Source organism: Hippoglossus hippoglossus, chromosome 1 (assembly GCF_009819705.1).
Source record: "Hippoglossus hippoglossus isolate fHipHip1 chromosome 1, fHipHip1.pri, whole genome shotgun sequence".
NCBI classification, from domain to species: domain Eukaryota; kingdom Metazoa; phylum Chordata; class Actinopteri; order Pleuronectiformes; family Pleuronectidae; genus Hippoglossus; species Hippoglossus hippoglossus.
Genome location: NC_047151.1, coordinates 30129640 through 30150562, shown reverse-complemented (window position 1 = coordinate 30150562; position 20923 = coordinate 30129640). Strand labels below are relative to the sequence as shown.

Sequence of the window (20923 nt, the reverse complement as noted above, 5' to 3'; positions counted from 1 at the left end):
TATATACAGTCACTGATGGTCTTTATATACAGTCACCGATCCTCTTTATATAGTCACTGATCCTCTTTATATAGTCACTGATCCTCTTTATATACAGTCACTGATGGTCTTTATATACAGTCACTGATCCTCTTTATATACAGTCACTGATCCTCTTTATATACAGTCACTGATCCTCTTTATATACAGTCACTGATGGTCTTTATATACAGTCACTGATCCTCTTTATATACAGTCACTGATCCTCTTTATATACAGTCACTGATGGTCTATATCTTTATCGTTTGTATAGTGTGTAAATTAGTTTATAAAGTATTAACTAGTTTATATAGTGTTAATTAGTTCTTATGATGGATACAAATAATAATAACAGACTTCTTATTTATGAGAGAATGTTTTAGTCTGAAGGTCCGGGGCGGAAGTCCCGGTGTTTCCGGTGTCTCTCCGGTTCTCCGGTGCTCTGGCAGCTCGCGGTTCAGACCGGAGCTCCGTCTATTGGACCGTTCATGGACGACTCTTCCCGCCTGAGGAGGTTTCACTGAAGCGGTTGAGAGAACCGAAGCGGAGCCACCTCTCCCGGCCCGGCCATGGACGAGCAGGCGGGCCCCGGTGTCTTCTTCGGCGGCAACAACAGCCCGGGTCTGCCCGGCGGTGTCAGAGCTCCGCAGCCCGGTGACGGTGTCGGAGAAGCGGCCCGGGCTCACTACAGCGTCCCGGGGATTCTCCACTTCCTCCAGCACGAGTGGGCCCGTGTGGAGGTGCAGCGGGCGCAGTGGGAGGTGGAGCGGGCAGAGCTGCAGGTAAGTGACCGACACTCACGCTCCATCGTCGGACAAGGTTTCGCTAGCTACGCTTCGCTGAACGCGGAGAACGTTGAGCCAAAGCGCGTTCAACAATGAGGAGATTAATGGCGTCGACGCTGATCGGTGGATTTATTTTGAGGATAAAGAAAGACTCGTTATTTGTTTTGAGTGTTGAAGACCCGAAGATGAATTCGGCCTTGTTGTGGGTCAGTGAACATCCAGACTTCGGGACATTATTCTACTTTTCTGGACGCTTCTCTCGGATTGACGCTGCCTGTGGAGCGGTTGTGTTCACACTGAATGACGCACATTCACAGCGAAGTTCTGCTGCGACACAGGCTCATTAGCTTCATCAGGTCAAAGCCGAATCACAGAGCGAGTTCATCTGAATCCAGAACAAGTTTCAAATAATGTTCCTGCTGTTTGTGTGTCCGCGTCGAACAGGAAGAGTCCGAATGTCCCGATATGTACATGTAGTCTGGATCAATCTGGACTCGATTATTTCATTCAGCTAACAGGTCGTGTGGGTGTGTGATGTGTTAGTGTGTGTTATTTAGTGTGTTATTTAGTGTGTTAGTGTGTGTGTGGGTGTGTGTTAGTGTGTACGTGTGTTAGTGGGTGTGTGTTAGTGTATGTGTGTGTGTGTGTGTGTGTTGTGTTATGATTGGGTAGGTCTGTGTTGTTGAACCAGTCCAGTTTGTTCTTGAATATCTGGACTTATTATTATAATAATAATAATACATTTTATTTAATGAAGACTTTTTACGATACAACAACCTTCAAATCAATTCAGATGTTTTGCACATTATTGATTCTGATCGACTTGTTGTTTGATCAAATACATTTAGTTTTCATTAATAAACAGATGGTGTGACACCAGGAGGGTTCATGTCTGTCCTACATGTCCCACATGTCCCACATGTCCTACATGTACCACATGTCATATCAAAGACAAATGTAAACAATGTCAGCTGTAAAGACCCATCTGACAACATGACGCTGAATCAGTTTCATGCTCTGATGACTCATCAGCTGACCAGGGAGCGAATCCCTCGCTGTGTGTTAATGATGTCAGACACACAGCGGCGTCCTGCGTGGCGGCGTCCTGCGTGTCCTCGTCCTGCGTGTCCTTGTCCTGCATGGCGTCGTGCTGCGTGTCCTCGTCCTGCGTGTCCTCGTCCTACGTGGCGTCGTCCTCGTGCTGCGTGTCCTCGTCCTGCGTGTCCTCGTCCTGCGTGGCGTCGTCCTCGTGCTGCGTGTCCTCGTGCTGCGTGTCCTCGTGCTGCGTGTCCTCGTGCTGCGTGTCTTCGTGCTGCGTGTCCTCGTCCTGCGTGTCCTCGTGCTGCGTGTCCTCGTGCTGCGTGTCCTCGTGCTGCGTGTCCTCGTGCTGCGTGTCCTCGTGCTGCGTGTCCTCGTCCTGCGTGTCCTCGTCCTGCGTGTCCTCGTCCTGCGTGTCTTCGTCCTGCGTGTCCTCGTGCTGCGTGTCCTCGTCCTGCGTGTCCTCGTCCTGCGTGTCCTCGTGCTGCGTGTCCTCGTCCTGCGTGTCCTCGTCCTGCGTGTCCTCGTGCTGCGTGTCCTCGTGCTGCGTGTCCTCGTCCTGCGTGTCCTCGTCCTGCGTGTCCTCGTCCTGCGTGTCTTCGTGCTGCGTGTCTTCGTCCTGCGTGTCTTCGTCCTGCGTGTCCTCGTCCTGCGTGTCTTCGTGCTGCGTGTCCTCGTCCTGCGTGTCCTCGTCCTGCGTGTCTTCGTCCTGCGTGTCCTCGTCCTGCGTGTCCTCGTCCTGCGTGTCTTCGTGCTGCGTGTCTTCGTCCTGCGTGTCCTCGTCCTGCGTGTCTTCGTGCTGCGTGTCCTCGTGCTGCGTGTCCTCGTGCTGCGTGTCCTCGTCCTGCGTGTCTTCGTGCTGCGTGTCTTCGTCCTGCGTGTCTTCGTCCTGCGTGTCCTCGTCCTGCGTGTCCTCGTCCTGCGTGTCTTCGTGCTGCGTGTCCTCGTCCTGCGTGTCCTCGTCCTGCGTGTCTTCGTCCTGCGTGTCCTCGTCCTGCGTGTCCTCGTCCTGCGTGTCTTCGTGCTGCGTGTCTTCGTCCTGCGTGTCCTCGTCCTGCGTGTCTTCGTGCTGCGTGTCCTCGTGCTGCGTGTCCTCGTGCTGCGTGTCCTCGTCCTGCGTGTCTTCGTCCTGCGTGTCCTCGTCCTGCGTGTCCTCGTCCTGCGTGTCCTCGTGCTGCGTGTCCTCGTCCTGCGTGTCCTCGTCCTGCGTGTCTTCGTGCTGCGTGTCCTCGTGCTGCGTGTCCTCGTGCTGCGTGTCCTCGTCCTGCGTGTCTTCGTGCTGCGTGTCTTCGTGCTGCGTGTCCTCGTCCTGCGTGTCCTCGTCCTGCGTGTCTTCGTGCTGCGTGTCTTCGTGCTGCGTGTCCTCGTCCTGCGTGTCCTCGTCCTGCGTGTCCTCGTGCTGCGTGTCCTCGTGCTGCGTGTCCTCGTCCTGCGTGTCTTCGTGCTGCGTGTCTTCGTGCTGCGTGTCCTCGTCCTGCGTGTCCTCGTCCTGCGTGTCCTCGTGCTGCGTGTCCTCGTCCTGCGTGTCCTCGTCCTGCGTGTCCTCGTCCTGCGTGTCCTCGTGCTGCGTGTCCTCGTCCTGCGTGTCCTCGTCCTGCGTGTCCTCGTCCTGCGTGTCCTCGTCCTGCGTGTCCTCGTGCTGCGTGTCCTCGTCCTGCGTGTCCTCGTCCTGCGTGTCCTCGTCCTGCGTGTCTTCGTCCTGCGTGTCCTCGTGCTTCTCGACCTTCATGCACCATAACTATCGGTCCATCCTCAGTTTCCTGCAGCTCTGTGAGGTTACACTCCTGATGGTTTGCCGCTCGTCCTTCTTCCACTTGAACAAACATCAGAGAGAGAAGAACGACCTGAAATGACAGAAACCATCTTTGACGAACATTTACTTAACGTCTGCTTTTAGTTTTCAGTTTGGTCCATGTCCCATCTGATAACATGGAGGTTTATGACCTATACAGCAGCCAGACACCAGGGGGCGATAGAGAGGATTTGGCTTCACTTTTAAGGAGCTGTCATGTCGTCCAAACAACAACAAAAAACTACGGGTCCGATTTCCAGTTAACATGTTTCATGGCTTTGAGAAGAACTCATTACATTTGAGTTTTTTCATCTGTTTCTTTAACATTGTGACATCAAACGTTTCTCAACATTTTCAAAGAATAATTCTTGATAAAACATCCGACGCATCTAGAGGAGGTTTGGTCCAGATGCATTTGAAGGGTGGAGGTGTGAGCTCTTCTAGAGAACCTCTAGAGACGGTCTAGTTTTGCTGATGCAGCTGTTTGGCTCCGTCCAGTCGAGGAGCTCCGGGTGTTTGTCACTTATTAGATCTGAATTCAAACGGAGGATTTCCCCTCAGTAACACAGAAGCTCGAGGTTTCACGAAGCAGGATCTCCGACAGGTTTTGGACGTTTGCCCCATGAGGCTTCGTCCCATCCGGCTCCAGATTGACCCTCAGTCGACCTTCGATCTCCTCGAGACTGATTCTCCTGCTCTTTCCACTGCCTTGTTTCCTTCACTAATTAAAGTGTGTGTGTGTGTGTGTGTGTGTGTGTGTGTGTGTGTGTGTGTTGTGTGTTGTGTGGAGGATTCACGCCCGCAGACAGTTTGACACGTTCACATTCCTCCACACCTTGTTATGTACGGCTCATGCACAAACACACAAACACACATGCATGTTAAACCTGATTTAAATTCAGTGAAGAAGAAATTCAGCTTCCCGTGTTTCGCTCGACCGTGTTGGAGGTAAACGCCGCTCTCTCACTCTGATGACATCATGTGTTGCTGAGCTGCATTGTGTTGTGGCTTAAACTGAGAAAAGTAAAGATTTTCAAGGCGTCAAATCACATTCATCCAAATCCACTTCCTGTCTGATATCAGACGTCAGAATGGAGGAGAGGTTGATTATTCCAGGTTCGGTGAATGCGAGGCAGCTGGTGGGTCAAGCTAACCGCGCTACGACGTCGGCCAAGATCAGATGTCGTAGTTTCCAGTTGTCTGTATTGTGTCACATGATTTGTTTACGGCCTGATGGGTCGAAGCAGCCGATCAGGACAGTGAGAAGCTGATTTGAGAACTTCAGCTGTAACAACACACAGTGAATGAGTCAGTCTGTTGTGTGGTTGCGGTGAACGTTGATTTGTTGTGATGAATCCGTAGATTCAGTCGTCAGCATCATGTCTCACACTGAGCTCCAGCTCTTTGTACCGGCTTTCAGACCGGCACTGAAGTCCTGATAACGCCTTGACGAGGTTTCTTCTTTCTCTTTGTACAACGAGGACGAGGCCCGGCCCAGGTTTCTGTAACTCGGCTTCTCCCGCTCTTCCTTAACATTCTGTCTTTCTTTTCTTTTTGCCTGTGAATCTGTGTAAAGCTGCCCTATAAGGAATGGCATGCACACCTGCTTGTTTTTCAGACAGGCCCCTCCGAGCCACGCCTCAGTGCTGTAACCAGGCTTTGTTTAACCAGGCTTTTAGCCAAGACTTCCCCGACATGAACACACTGTGCCCTCGGCCTGACATGAACCGGGACAGGATGCAGCCAGACCGACGGTGGGGTTCCCGAGCCAACACTGATGAATGGAAGAAAGAATATGTGGTCATATCGCTGAAGGTCAAATGATCACATTCCTGACACGTAGAAGCTTTGTTCCAATGAGATCCGAATGTTTTTTAAATAATCATTTCTCAGATCGGATGTCGTGTTGGTAATATTTAAACTAAAAACTTAAATGAGACCCTGGTTCCTGAGCTGAAGAATCAGAGAGTTCCTCTGAAGGTTCCTGGTTCCAGGAGAAAGCAGCTGTGTGTGTGTGTGTGTGTGTGTGTGTGTGTGTGTGTGTGTGTGTGTGTGTGTGTGTGTGTGTGTGTGTGTGTGTGTGTGTGTGTGTGTGTGTGTGTGTGTGTGTGTGTGTGTGTGTGTGTGTGTGTGTGTGTGTGTGTGTGTGTCCAGGTGATCCAGTTAATGAGGATCGTTATCAGAGGAGATAATGATCATAATATATTGAACAATAAGTCGCACGTTGAAATTCAGTGAACTCCCACTTCCTGGTTTGAGTTATTAAGTTTTTCATTCAAGTTAAACCTATTATTAAGTCAGTGATCAAGAGTTTAATGGTGTATATTTTTATTACAAGTCACATAATAATGATGATCTTTATTCATAAAGCCCTTTTTTAATTAAGATACAAAATGCTTTTCTAAAAAAGATAAAACAACAATAAATAGAAAAATTATTGATGAAAATTCCCCCAGAGATCAAAGCAGAAACACGTTGTATTTGTGATCTCAGCCGGTTGATTCATTCAGTCACCGGGCTCTGGGAACAGGAGACGAGTGTCAGCTGATCGAAGATGGCGCTCGTAGGGAGTCGGTCAATCCCTGATATTAATTCAAAGTCAAAACATTTTGTAAACCAATGTGAGAACAAACGGGGAGGCGATGCAGCGAGGCTAGACTCTGTGTTATATGGACACGTAATCCAGTAATAATCCTTGCAGAAGCATTTTGCACCAAATAAAGGTGATGCAGAGACACCTGAGTAACACCTGTGTTGAAGTGTATATGAACAGTGACGGCTGAGTAACAATCACAGCTAACATCAGAGCATCGTAACGATAAAACCAGTCGTGGGGTTTAAGACGCTGATGCTTCTTTAAATGAACAGTGTCTTTCAGATAATACTTTGTTGGACTTCACTTCTACTTTGACTACTCGCCCCCTTAGTTCTTTAACACTGTAGAAAAGCATGTTCCTCACCACCTCCTGTGTTCCTTTCACTTCAGCCTCTGTTTTCTCTTGGGAGCAGATATGAGGACGCACTCTCGTGTTTACCTCATGAATCCCTGTCTCTTACTGTGGCTGTGCTCGACCCGCCCATATGGTAACAACAGCCAATTTCCTCCAGTCCCCGAGGAGGTGCAGGCCTCAGTCCATAAATAACAACCTTGCACAGTCAGACTGGGTATTATCCTTTCTCGAAGCAGTGGAACACGGAGGCTTCCCAAAGTGTTGTTGGGTCTTATTCAGGTCAAAGAAGCCACAGATCATGATCTTGTTTGAGAAGACATTGGGATTGTAGATTTATTCAGGTCACACACAGTCATCGGGTATACAGGGGGGTTTGTGGTGGGGCATTGATGGTGTTTAAATAAGGCTCATTGACCTCTTAACTTCAGCCATAGTTGTAAAGGTAGCTTTTGGTTTCAGTTCACGTCCATGAAGGACAACTTCCAGAGACTTGAAACTTGTTTGAAACAGCTGATCCTTCACCGCGAACTTCACGCTGTTGTGTGATCCTGATGTTTGACGAACAAGCTGGTGACCGTCTCACTTTGGTTCTGGCTCGCTGTCTGCATGACCCTCGGAGGGTCGGTCTTCGTGTCTCGGCAAAAGTCTCTCACCAAAAGTTCCACCGTTGTTGAAAAGTCTTCCTCGTGTCCTATGGTGTTTCTCAGCTGCACTGCACCCCATGATATCCAGTGGTACGGCTCCGTTCTGTCGGGTTCTTCCGTATCCATACGTTTTTAAAAGACGCTCACTGTCAGTGCAGAGTGGTGAAGTCTATTTGTCAAGCTGGTAACCAGCACGTCTCCGGACTGGTTACCAGCTGTCACTCAACAGAGACACTAAACCCTCTTTAACACTGCAGCCTGTCAGGGTTTTGGAGATGACATTAGTCATTGATTTGTTGTCAGCTGTGCGTCCTCCCACGCGGCCCGTCCGCCGCAACTCGCAGAGAATCTCTTAGTGAAGGAGCTGCAGCAGCTGTCAGGGGAGGAGGGGCTGGATTTTGATGTTATACAGAAATAATATATGTTTTTTGGGTTTAAGTTTTGATGCTGCTCAACACCAGGATAATTCAGTCATGTAGGGGGGGCCGCACGATGGGAGCTGTGTGTAATTTGACTTGAGTCTGTGTGGTGTTTCCTGTATCGAGGACAGCTGACACAATTTAATCTTCTTGTAATCCCCGATATCCTAAAGAAAACAAAGGTCGACGCTGTGAGCAGATGGAAGCTCAGTGAGCGAAGCTGAACACAAACACGATTATCAGGGTGAAATGTTCACTTTCTACAGATCAACCTGAGACGCTGTGTCCAGAGCTACCAGCATGTTACTGAACAACCGGGTTTGAAGAGACATCGACTTTACTGATGACAAAGTGAGAAGTAGAGGGTTTTTCTCATAGACTTCTATAGAAACTTCCAGTGGAGTGGCCCCCTGCTGGACATTACACAGAAGACAGGTGTCTTCTATGATGACATCATGAAGTTCTCCAGGTGTTTCCATGTGACATCACAGTGACCTCTGGTTTCTGCAGGAACATGACATTCAGATGTGTCTGTACATATATAGAATCAAGAGAAAAGACGCCCCGACCTCCTCAAGAGCCCGTCAGACATCGACCGTCCCACCGAGGTCTCCTCAGGCACGAGCTCTTGATCCATAGTGGACGGACAACAGAGACACTGAACCAGTCAGGATGAAGCAGGTTGATGTCACAGGATGTTTCATTTTGAACGAACAGGAGCAGAACAGGAAGATCAGAGTTTATGTACAGAAATCGTGAATAAATCCGTATAGAGGCTCCGAGTGAGGGAGGTATTTGATTGAAAACGGGATATCACTGGATTTTGGGTGAAATAAGGAACCGGAGGACGCTGTTGTAATAATAAATATTTGGCATAGTATCAATAATGGCAGAAAATGGTTTGTGGATCTCGATTGAGCTCAGACACACAGAGTTTAACTTTATTTCTCATGTTCATTAAAGGATCAGGAATCCAGAACACGAGCTATAAGGAACAATGTCAAACTACATTGAATAATAATAATTTCCTTCTGCTCCGCATCTACTTTGTGAACCTCAGATGTTGGATTATCCTCGAACACAACAGCAGCTGTTGATGATGAAATCAAACAGCACAGATGTTTAATCACGTCTTCAGCAGGACTTTGGGTTCAGTGTGAGCGGGTTCATCCTGTGACGGAGGCCTGGTCTCACCGCTGGGAAGTGCACATGCAGTAGCCTGGAGTGTGGAGCGACCCACTTCTACTGTGACCCACTTCCTCCTGTGTGTGTGTGTGTGTGTGTGTGTGTGTGTGTGTGTTGGGGGGTTAGTGTGCAAACATGCAGTCCAGTCCATGAGTGTGTTAAATGGCCTGGAAGCTCTCATCCTCTGCGCACACACACACAATGAACATGAACCAGTGTCAGAACTTTCACAAACTCTTTCTGAAACGTCACCCTGACACACAGCAACACATCAGTGCCTCCTTCACATCCTTCTGTGAGATGTGACGGTCTGACATCATCGGTCTGACATCATCGGTCTGACATCATCGGTCTGACATCATCGGTCTGACATCATCGGTCTGACATCATCGGTCCTCTACCGTCGTCTTTATGTCACCATGAGGCGTAGATGTTCCGATCATTATGAAACGAGACGGAGGAGACACTCGCGCACGCAGCATCGTAGCTGGATTCTGTCTGAAAACTTTTTATGATTTAAAAAATAAATGAATGATAAATTCTGCTGACCTGCTTTTTAAAGTGAGAGGCCACAGGAACTAGCGTCAGAGGAGAAGTCAGTGAAGCAGATGTTCATTCAGGTAACATCTGCACCTGCATGTAGTCGTCCGCTCAAACACAGGGAAACAAACTCAAACACCTTTGACCTCTGCTGGTTCACGACCTGACGCCTTCTCTTCATCATCCCCCTTGACCTTGGTTGGTCACATGTCGTCTGTTCCCACAGCGCCGAGCTTCCGCCTCATGTTCCACCCAGCGCTGCGTCTGAGAGGAGACGTTAAGACGGATCAGACGGAGAGCGGCGTTAGTCACAAGTCTCCCATCGGTCCTCCACACTGGTCATTCACACTGTCCAATTTCCCAGGAGGCTTTGGGCCCCTTTGACTTGTTGATTGCTGCCATGGCGTGGATACCTGCTGACCCTTTGGAGACGGATTTAGATTCTTAGGGTCATAAATTGTAGACCCGTCATTTTCAGCAGTATCAAAGGCTTTTCTGATCCTGGCGACGAAACCTTTCTCCTCCCAGGCATGTTGGGAATCTTATCTTAATCTGATAAATCTGCAGTGACCACAGCAGAAGGAACATTTTGAAATAAAACATCCTGAAAATGATGAGACAGCAGTTACGCAGACTGGGGGGGGGCGGCCGCCATGGTCCAGATTGTCTGGCCACACGTTCATAACAATCTGAAAACGTTTAACTTCTCTCATTAAAACACCTCAACCCTTTTTTGCATTTTACGCTGTTGCTTCATTGTGCCGTCTGTAAAAGGTTAAAAGATTAAAGGGAGAAGTTATGTTTATTAATGATTAATGGACTTTCTGCTGCTTCGTCTGTTTCCTCCAGGCTCAGATCGCCTTCCTGCAGGGGGAGAGGCGGGGGCAGGAGAACCTGAAGAAAGACCTGGTGAGACGGATCAAGATGCTGGAGTACGCACTCAAACAGGAGCGGTGAGTGTGGAGCACACAACCTTCAATCATTGTGCTTATGTATGAGATACTTCAGACATCGTATAGTTAATGTAAAATCATAATGTAGAGAAATATAGATCAGAACAATGTTTGAAATAAAACAACTGTGGGAAATACTTGAGTAATGTACTTCAAAACAATACTGTGTGTGTGTGTGTGTGTGTGTGTGTGTGTGTGTGTGTGTGTGTGTGTGTGTGTGTGTGTGTGTGTGTGTGTGTGTGTGTGTGTGTGTGTGTGTGTGTGTGTGTGTGTGTGATCGTCCTCAGGGCTAAATACCATAAACTGAAATATGGAACAGAACTGAACCAGGGGGAGATCAAAGCTCCGAGTTACGACTCAGGTAAGACTCACCTGTCTGTCTCTGATTGGTCAGTGGTCACATGTCTTGTCAGAGAGGATATGGCTGCTGGTTCTGCTCTCTGATTGGTCTGTGGAGGTGTCCCCACACCAGGAGGTCAGAGGTCACAAGGTCCTCCTGCTCTCTAGCGTCCACATCCGTCTCCTCCTGTCCCAACACTCTGCTGTCAAATCAGCATCACCAGAAATACCAGTGTGTAGAAACATTCAGGCAGCAGCGTCTCGCTCTCAGAACAAACTGGATCTCGTCAGTTGTGGGTTTGTGTGTCTGCAATCGACCAGAGGTTGTTGTGAGTGACGACGCTCCACATTGAGTTCGACACTGACGTCTTCTCTCTCGCCGATCGCTTCGTGCCACATCCTTTCTCTTACTCTATTCATCATATCAGTCATTTAAGAAACTTAAAGACCTTCAGGATTTTATTGAATCAAAAGCAAACACTAAAGCTCGAGCTGTTTATCAGTTGGTCGATAAAAATCAGCTGATATGAGTCTTTCACAGACATGATCATGAAGTGTTTATGTTTGAAACTACCTAAAAAACATCTTTGACAAACATTCATTTAACATTTTTTAGATTGGTCCCTGTCCCATCCGCTAACATGGAGGAGGGGTATATACTGCTGCCAGCCACAAGGGGGCGAACGACCTGCTTAAGATTTTCTTCGGGAGCGGTCATGTCGTCCATCTTTATTTACTGATACAGGTGTAGAAAGGACCTCAGATCTGCCTCGTCTCAGCAGGGTGCCTCTTGGACGCCTCCCTGTGGACATGATGTGCACAGCTGAGAGGAGAGTCGCTCCGGGATAAAGTTTGACGTGTCATTTGACTTGAGGCTGAACGTCTGTGGCGCTCTGGGAATTCATGTTTGTATAGAAACACGTTTGTGATTGTGTGTTTGTGTGTTTGTGTGTCTCTGTGTCAGATGAGGGGAACGAGAGTGAAGCTCCCAGTTCTCCAAACAGCAGCCATCAGCTCAGCTGGAAACAAGGACGCCAGCTGCTCAGACAGTGAGTTTACACAGTGTGTGTGTGTGTGTGTGTGTGTGTGTGTGTGTGTGTGTGTGTGTGTGTGTGTGTGTGTGTGTGTGTGTGTGTGTGTGTGTGTGTGTGTGTGTGTGTGTGTGTGTGTGTGTGTGTCTCTCTCTACAGTTATCAGGGCCAATTTTGGTTCAGTACCGTCATTGTGAGGAAACTTTTGACTCTGACAAACACAACACATGCACAGAGAGGATATGACGCCACTGACGGGCAACTGAATGAAACGCAGATATAAAGCAAGAACACAAATGAGCTACATTTATAAAACAGGTCTGATGATTTTAAATGATCAAAAAGTTTCATTTTCCAGCATCATCGACATGTTCATCAGGTTTTTCTTCACCACATATCTTCCTGTGGAATTGTACAGTGGTGAATATTGAATGTTTTAGACGGAGACGGGTGTGAGACGTCCTGTGAGCGTCTTCACATTGTGCATGTTTCTAGAGATGTTTTCACACATGAACTGAACCACTCACACGTTCCTCACATGTTCCTCACATGTTCTGCAGGTTCTGTCTGTGAGAACAAATGTCTGAGTCAGTGTCTCTGGACATGTTCTGGATCTTCTCCTGCAGCCTCCTGGTAAAATGTGTGTAACATGTCAGAGTGAGTCCATGTGAGGACACAGCAGGACAATGTGTGGAAGCTTCCCAGAGAGCGAGTGGACGTGTTGATGAGGTTTCTAACACGTGACGGACGTGAAACTGGAAGAACACAAACATCTCAGGATGAAGAAGAGGAGCCGTACACGTAGAAGACGAAGACGTCAACTTGGAAACACGAGGAGGTTCCAGAGCTTTTGGTGACTCGCAGTGTCACTGTGTTGCAGCAGTGTGTGTGTGTGTGTGTGTGGGGGGGGGTGTGTGTGTGTGTGTGTGTGTGTGTGTGTGTGTGTGTGTGTGTGTGTGTGTGTGTGTGTGTGTGTGTGTGTGTGTGTGTGTGTGTGTGTGTGTGTGTGTGTGTGTGTGTGTGTGTATGGGGGGTGTGTGGTGTCAGTGAATGGAGGATTGTGTGGAGGCCTCCTGCGATCGGAGAGGCTGGTACAGATGGAGGGAGGCTGACCTCTCTCTCTCTCTCTGGGAACAAACACTGCATGTTGTTCAGAGTACTCGTTCGTCCACTCAGGATAAAACGCAGCGGTCGGGTCACAGTGTCGTGTTCGTCCAGGGGGAAGGTATCGTAGAGTTTAAACTTCAGTTCACAGCAGATTTTAAATGATAGGGTTATTCTCATGTTTCTGGGTGTAAATGATAGAATGTTGGTTCATTTCTGAGCTACAGCTGCGGCCATTGAACGTACCAAGGCGTGTTATTAACGTGTTATTAACGTGTTATTAACGTGTTATTAACGTGTTATTAACGTGTTGATGTGTGGTTCTTTTGCTGCTGCTGTGAGTTAAACGTTGTGTGTGTCTGTCTCTGTGAACATCAGTGTGTGAGGAGACGCTTCTGTCTCTAATGAAGCTGTGTAGTAGCTCAGCGCTACAGTCGTTTTCCTTCTCTCTGTCTCTTTGCTGTTTGTACTTTACGTACCAGAGCTCGACCCATTTATCAGTTGGTTGATAGAATGGGTCCAAATGAGGATCGACTTATTAACTCACCGTCTTCAGGTCTTTATTTTGATCATATTCAGTTGGTTGAATTTAGGAAAGGATGAATGTTTGTGATGAAATGGACGATGTCTTCACACAAGGAATCAAACGTTTTCTGTAGTTAGCAGCAGGTTGTCGGGTCCGACTCGTTCACAACAACAGGAACATGTGGGGAACATCCAGGCGAGGGGCGGAGCCTGTAGAGCAGCAGGACGTCCACACTGACCCACTTCCTGTGTCCTGCCCCCCCCCCCCCAGGTACCTGCAGGAGGTGGGATACACCGACACTGTCCTGGATGTGAAGTCTCAGCGGGTGAGAGCGCTGCTCGGTCTGACCCGAGACTCCACAGAGAAACCCTCAGAGAAGAAAACCGAACCCATGGTCAACGGCACCGAAGCGTCTTCACTGAAGGACAGCGGCATGGTCAGGTACCATGTGACCCTCAGAAATAAACTTTATTCAAACACTAAAACTTCTTCTGTAAACTCTGTTGTAGATGAACAGATGTTGTTTCTCTTGTTGAGGGTTAAGAACAGAGGAGGTCTCACCTTGTTAAAGACCATGAGACAAACTGGGATTTGTGAATATGGGCTATACTAATACAATATGATTGATTGATTGATTGATTGATTGATTGACCTCCTCCATGTTTTCACTTCAGATGTAATTTCCCTACATGTCACCGTTTTCCCGACAGTAAACCCGACATGTCGGACTCAGCCACCGTGTTGGAGGCTTTCAAGTTCATAGAGAGCGCCGCGGCCGAGTTCAGCGACGAGGACGAGGAGGAGGACAGTGAAGGGAGAGACAAAACCATCCTGGACCTGGCTACAGTACGACCACACACACACACACACACACACACACACACACACACACACACACACACACACACACACACACACACACACACAGCTGCATTTTAATGCATGTTCTCTGGCGACACCTAGTGGCTGGAGACATCGTGTTTTCAGGTTGTCCGTCTGTCTCAATCTTGTGAACACGATATCTCAGAAACATCCCGACAGAATTTCTTCATATTTGGTCCAAACATTCAGTTGGACTCAAAGACAACCTGGTTAGAATGTGGAGGTCAAAGGTCAAAGAGTTCAGCTGCTCAGTCTCTTTTGAACTTTGTCAGTGCCACAGTTTCATCAATTTGTAACTTTTACCAGATGGTGAAGAAGAAACCGTCGTCAACTCCGTCCTCCACGACCTCTGACCTCAGCGACGACCGTGACACAGAGGAGGCGCTGAAGGGTTTCGACTTCTTGGCCAGTCCAGACGAGCTGGACGGGCCACCTGAGTCCAGGTGTGGCGAGGACAGCGGAGAGTGGGGTAAGAGGGTTTACTCACAGATCTGTATGGTCGATAATGTCGCTGATTGATTCAGGCTCCACCCACACTAATACTCTTCTCCACAAACTCATCACTGTTGCCATGGTTACATCAGAGACTTGTGTAAACGCTGCTGGTCTCATTTTAGTGTGAAAACTCTGGGTTTGTGTTTGAGTCTGAACAGAAACTGAGACTTTAGTAAACAATGACACGTTCTCTTCCTGATTGGTTCTCATCAGTCACATGACTCGACGACCAGCGGTGAACACAAAGCTAACACTTCCTGTCAGTAACAGTTCCACCTCGTGGTCATGTGACATGTGTTTTCAGGTGTTAGTTAGGACCGAATAATAACTAATAAAGGAGTCGATCAACATCTGTGACTGCGAACTTACGATTAAAGTTTAATCTGATTTAAAAACCAGCTGAAGACTTCGCCCCTGCACCGACCACTTACTCTATTTATACAACTCTCTACAAAATACAGTTCCCTGCTGGTGACGTGGCCTCCTCCGCGCTTTACCCAGAACACCCCGGTTTCCTACTGTTACTTAGCAACGCTGTTGTCAGAAGACAAAACGCTGCCCCACGCACATCATGACTCAGCTCTTCACAGTCCAGATCGTTTAGTGCTGACTCAGCAGCAGGACTCCTAACTTTCACTCCTCATCTCGCCAGAGACCAAGAACTCTGCTGTTTTCTTTGTCTCTTTCATCTGGAAACAGTTTCCTGAACGAGCTGCGCTCACAAACTAACATCGTGGGTATTGATTGGCGTTTACAGCAGCCAATAGCACAGAATGTGTGTCACGCCCCCATAAGGCAGCTTCGAAAGTGATTTCACTGATACACAAGTTTCTTTTTCATTTTCATCTCCAAACCAGATGAGTCACAAACTACAAAAGTACAAAACCCCTCTTCATCCTCCTCCTCCTCCTCTTCCTCCTGTCCTGCAGAGAAGGAAGAGTCTCCTCTGGGTGAGCTGTCGTGGGACGTGGACCAGGGACTGATCGCGCAGCTGAAGGAGCAGTACAAGAAGGAGCGAAAGGGGAAGAAAGGAGCAAAGAGTAAGTTCTGTAGCAGCCATGCTTCATCGCTTCTTCATCTTGATCTTTATGTATCTGCTGTCGTTCTGTTTCCTCCGTGTGTCAGGGCCGCCGCCGCCGCCGTCACACCGACCCGCTCTGACACTGAAAACCAGGCGAACGTTCAGCTCATTGTCAGGTTGAGTTAAAAAGACGACGAACAGACGATGCAGGGAAATCTAAAACAACCTGCTGCTTGATCCAGTAACTCTGACGGACGAAGGACTACAGCTGTTTTAATAGTCACGATAAAGTGAGACACGGTTACCAACAACGACGTATCAGAGTCGGGGACGAGCAGAAATGTTGTGAGAGACATAGTCTCAGGTGCTCAAGAAAAAAACCCTCAAAGATTAAAGTCATAAATTAACAAGTAAAAAGTCTGAATATTCTCTGAGATCATAAACTCATAAATAAAACAAATAGAAGCAGTTTTGTTTTGAAGAGGAACCACAGTATGGCAGAAATGACCGTCATGACCCCAGAGGTCGTGAATCCCACCGGGGGGGCAATGTGATGAACCAATCAGCAGCTGCTACATTTCACCTCGTGCAGATTTCTTCTTCTTTCTGTTTTCATTTAACTTCATCTCTTCTGCTCGAGCGTCTTCAGAACAGCCGTCGCCAGATCTTCTTCATTTCTTTACCTTCGCTTTCCTGATGTCTAAAGTTTTCGTCTCTGGTCCAAACATGGTTCCTCTTCCTTCCTTTGATTTTATTTCCCTCTTCTTCCTCCTCCTCCTCTTCCTCCTCTTCTTCCCCTGTCTTTTCCTCCTCTTCCTGCTCCAGGACCAAACCGGTCGAAGCTTCAGGACATGCTGGCTAACCTGCGTGATGCGGAGGAACTTCCCTCGATGCAGCCTCCTGTGACGCCACCATCACGGCCCAGTGTACCCAGACTCACCAGTGAGCAGGAAGCGGGACGCCCCGAGGACGGTAACCTTCCCTCCTCCTCATTGGTCCATACATGAGACAGTGAAACTCAGAGGAACTGTTTCTAACCAGGTGGACCCACCTTGTGTTCATAGAGACGATGACGTACCTGCCGTCGTCTGGGAAACCGCTCATCCTGGGCCGAGTGGACGAGGCGGTTTCTAACGAGCTGGGACTGGGAGAACTGGCCGGACTGACGGTCGCCAACGAGGCCGACACCCTGGCGTACGACGTGAGTCACGTGACAAGCATTTTGGTCGTTTACGGAGAATTAGGAACAGAAAATCAATCATTAATGTTTATACGCCTTGAAAAACCAAAGACAATTCACTGATTAAACCAGGTTCCTGTTTTAATCTGACCCTTAAAATCTTTATCTGTGTTGTTCTCTTCTATAAAACACACTTTTGATTCATAATTTACCTCCTCGTTCACAAACAACAGATTCTCTCTGAATTATGAACAAAAGTGAAAAGTTCCGTCCCAGTTTTCCTCCCACAGTTTTAGTTTGGAAGTTTCTTTGAGGCTCTGCACTGACAGAAGTTAAACTTTGTTGTACTTGCTCCTCCCTCAGATCACCAACAACAAAGACGCCCTGAGGAAAACCTGGAACCCCAAGTTCACCCTGCGGAGCCACTTTGACTCAGTGCGGAGTCTGGCCTTCCACCCGGTGGAGCCGGTCCTGGTCACCGCCTCCGAGGACCACACCATCAAACTGTGGAACCTCCAGAAGACGGCGCCCGCCAAGAAGTGAGGCTGCGACCTGTCGCAGAAATATCCACGCACATAAAGTCGAGTCAGGGAAGATAATTAAATACAAATTTAACTCTTTTCTGTCATCGACCAGATGTGCAGCTTTAGATGTGGAGCCCATCTACACATTCAGAGCCCACAGGTGAGATCCTGTTCACCTGTTCACCTGTTCACCTGTTCACCTGTTTACCTGTTTACCTGTTTACCTCTTCACCTGTTTACCTCTTCACCTGTTCACCTCTTCACCTCTTCACCTGTTTACCTGTTTACCTGTTAACCTGTTCACCTCTTCACCTCTTCACCTGTTCACCTGTTTACCTCTTCACCTGTTTACCTCTTCACCTCTTCACCTGTTTACCTGTTTACCTGTTAACCTGTTCACCTGTTTACCTCTTCACCTGTTCACCTCTTCACCTCTTCACCTGTTTACCTGTTTACCTGTTAACCTGTTCACCTGTTTACCTCTTCACCTGTTTACCTGTTCTTCCTGACCCTGAAGAGCTGCTGCTGTAACAAATCCACCAAACTGTTCAGAATTCTTCATGTTTCACAGTTTCCTGCTGAATATTGGAGATAAACTCTGGTTGTTAATAACTTCAGAGTGTTTCTAACTGATCTCAGTTCAGCTTCACTCTTCAGCTGCAGCTGGTTGTGACAGTTGAAGCTGACTCTCAGTCAGTTCTTCTCACAGGAGATGGAACCCACTCAGCAGAGTCACAGAGAACAGACGCTCAGGGAGAGAAGGAGGAAACTTTCTCATGTTCACACTAAACATCAGACTCACTCTCATCCAGCTGCTGCTTTAAGTTTGAAAAGTTTAAGTAAAGTTGATTTAAGACTTTAAAGAACTTGTGTAAAGAATATTTAGTTTGAAGTTGATAGTAAAATAATCTTCTTCTTCCTGTGAAGCGGCGCCGTCCTGTGCGTCACCGTGAGCTCCAGCGGAGACCAATGCTTCAGTGGAGGGGTGGACGGCACCGTTCAGAGCTGGAACATGCCCAACCCCAACATCGACCCCTACGACTCATATGGTACGTTCCAGTTTAACATCCGCGCACGCAGCAATGCATTCTGGGTCATCGGTTTAGAAACAACCAGAGAGAGTAACATGAAAAAGAAGGAAAGAAAGTGAACATGAAAAAGAAAGGGATGGAGGGAATAAGAAAGAAATAAAGAATCAAACCAAAAGAAAAAAGTAACAAAAATAAAAAACGTGAAAACTTTTCGACCTGATGTTTGTTTGGAGACGTTTTTGTTTTCACCTCCATGTTTGTGTCTTTGCTGCTGCAGAGTCCTCTGTCCTGCGGGGGGCGCTGTGTGGTCATACGGACTCAGTGTGGGGTGTGGTCTACAGCTCGGCTCATCACCGCCTCCTCTCCTGCTCGGCGGACGGGACGGTGCGGCTCTGGAACGCCGCCGACACCTCGCCGTCTCTCGCCGTTTTCAATGAGCAAGGAGGTGAGAACCGCTGACCTGGTCGTTCCTCCGACCTCTAGCACCACCAACAGGTCAACAAGTAGAATAATCCAACTCCTGAAGCTAATAAACTGCAACTATCAATTATTATTGATAACGGATTATTGATTCCTCTAGAGTTTATTGATCTTTAACATATTAAATATTTGTTTCTGTTAAAATTCTCTCTGAATAATAATGTATAATAATAATACATTTTATTTATACAGCACCTTTCAAACATAAAATGCAGCTCAAAGTGTTTTACTATAAAATCAATGACATATTTCATGAAGAGATGAATGAGAACGTGTGTGTGTGTGTGTGTGTGTGTGTGTGTGTGTGTGTGTGTGTGTGTGTGTGTGTGTGTGTGTGTGTGTGTGTGTGTGTGTGTGTGTGTGTGTGTGTGTGTGTCAGAGCTCGGTGTTCCCACCTCCGTGGACCTGGTGAGCAGCGAGCCGGCTCACATGGTGACGTCGTTCACCTCCGGACACATCGGCCTCTTCAACATGGAGACTCAGCAGCTCGTCCTGAAGCTGGACTCTGCCGGACCGCCAGGTGAGTCCGCCGGCCAATCACAGCCTCCACATTACAAACCGCTGACACGTTGACGTCACATGATAACGTTGGCCCCTCCTCCCACAGAGGCTCCCTGCAGGATCAACAAAGTGCTGAGTCATCCCACGCTGCCCATCACCATCACGGCTCAGGAGGACCGCCACATCCAGTTCTTTGATAACAACACAGGTAGGACGCCGTGGACACAGCGTCAGGACCAATCGTGTGTGAAGGTTTTCATCATCCTGACGTCATGTGACCTGAGGGAAACTTCTCAAAATACAAAGTTGTTTGTCTTTAATTTGAAGGTAAACTGATCCACTCCATGGTCGCTCACCTGGACGCTGTGACCTGTCTCGCTGTGGATCCAAACGGACTGTACCTCATGTCTGGAAGTAAGTACTCACCTGTACTACTACCAGAGTACTACATTACTATACTGCAGTACTGTGTATAAAGACTCTCTCTCTCTCTTGCTGTCTCTCTCTCTGGCTCTCTCTCTCTCTCTCTTGCTCTCTCTCTCCCTGGCTCTCTCTCTCTCTCTCCTCCCAGGTCACGATTGTTCTATCCGTCTGTGGAACATGGAAAGTAAAACATGTATCCAGGAGTTCACCGCTCACCGTAAGAAGTTTGAGGAGTCGATCCACGACGTGGCGTTCCATCCCACCAAGTGCTACATCGGCAGCGCCGGTGCAGACGCGCTCGCCAAAGTTTTTGTATGATCGAGATGGACCGGAGCTCGGTGGACAGTGTGTTGGAAGAAGGGTGGAGTCTCTGGTCAGAGGGTGGAGTTTGATTGGACAGCGAAACAGGAAACCGAGCTGCTCCTTGTCCCCGCCCACCTCCAGGACTCCGGCTGGCCTGGGTCCCAAAAACAAACAAACCTCTGGATGAGATGCCGAATGACAGGAAACACAGCTGGATTCAAGTGTATGAGCTGGAATCTGTAACAGGTCAGAAACCTCCAGCGCCATCACTGAGCGAAGCGTCATGATAATGTGCCTTTTTTCTCAGACTCAACTTCCTGCTTCTCAATGAGTTTGCTGGGATTTTTAATTTTTATTTTGAAGTTAGGTCGAGACGGAGATGTTGAGAGGATGGGGCGGAGCTACACTCGGGAAGGTCACGTAAAGTCTTTGAGTCTGAACAGAAACTGAGACTTTAGTAAACGATGACACGTTCTCTTCCTGATTGGTTCTCATCAGTCACATGACTCGACGACCAGCGGTGAACACAAAGCTAACACTTCCTGTCAGTAACAGTTCCACCTCGTCGTCCCTGCTCTGACTCTTCACTGCTCCTCCTTCAGAGGAGTTTCTGTTACTAAGCAACCAGCTGCAGAGGAGACATCTACTTCCTGTTTACACCACGTGACCAGTGTAGGTGAACGGTCATGTGACGTGTTTTCAGGTCTGTCGGTGTGGGCGGAGCTAAAATGCTTTAAAATTCTAAATGTCAAGGTGTC

At 48.1% G+C, this 20923-nt stretch overlaps 1 protein-coding gene across 2 annotated transcripts; it reads left to right on the top strand.

Annotated features, from left to right (window-relative positions):
- Nucleotides 1-434: 434 nt before the first annotated feature.
- strn (striatin, calmodulin binding protein) lies at nucleotides 435-20370 on the top strand. Of its 2 annotated transcripts, XM_034589226.1 has the most exons (18): nucleotides 435-800; nucleotides 10222-10325; nucleotides 10613-10686; nucleotides 11629-11713; nucleotides 13596-13766; nucleotides 14036-14171; nucleotides 14514-14676; nucleotides 15632-15742; nucleotides 16549-16695; nucleotides 16788-16924; nucleotides 17267-17442; nucleotides 17540-17587; nucleotides 18355-18476; nucleotides 18736-18903; nucleotides 19318-19458; nucleotides 19546-19647; nucleotides 19767-19853; nucleotides 20011-20370. In XM_034589226.1, exons 1-18 carry the CDS (start codon nucleotides 588-590, stop codon nucleotides 20178-20180), a joined length of 2355 nt encoding a protein of 784 aa, XP_034445117.1. In that variant the 5' UTR covers nucleotides 435-587; the 3' UTR covers nucleotides 20181-20370. The 2 variants fall into 2 exon arrangements, with proteins under 2 accessions (XP_034445117.1, XP_034445126.1); XM_034589235.1 differs by lacking the exons at nucleotides 19767-19853; nucleotides 20011-20370 and adding an exon at nucleotides 19709-19732 and having other exon boundaries at nucleotides 19546-19667.
- Nucleotides 20371-20923: the final 553 nt, after the last annotated feature.

Coding starts and splice junctions, on each gene's coding strand:
- strn (XM_034589226.1), top strand. CDS start 588: ATGGACGAGCAGGCGGGCCCCGGTGTCTTCTTCGGCGGCAACAACAGC. Junction 10,326..10,612: donor TACGCACTCAAACAGGAGCG/GTGAGTGTGGAG, acceptor GATCGTCCTCAG/GGCTAAATACCATAAACTGA. Junction 19,648..19,766: donor GTTCTTTGATAACAACACAG/GTAGGACGCCGT, acceptor TTTAATTTGAAG/GTAAACTGATCCACTCCATG.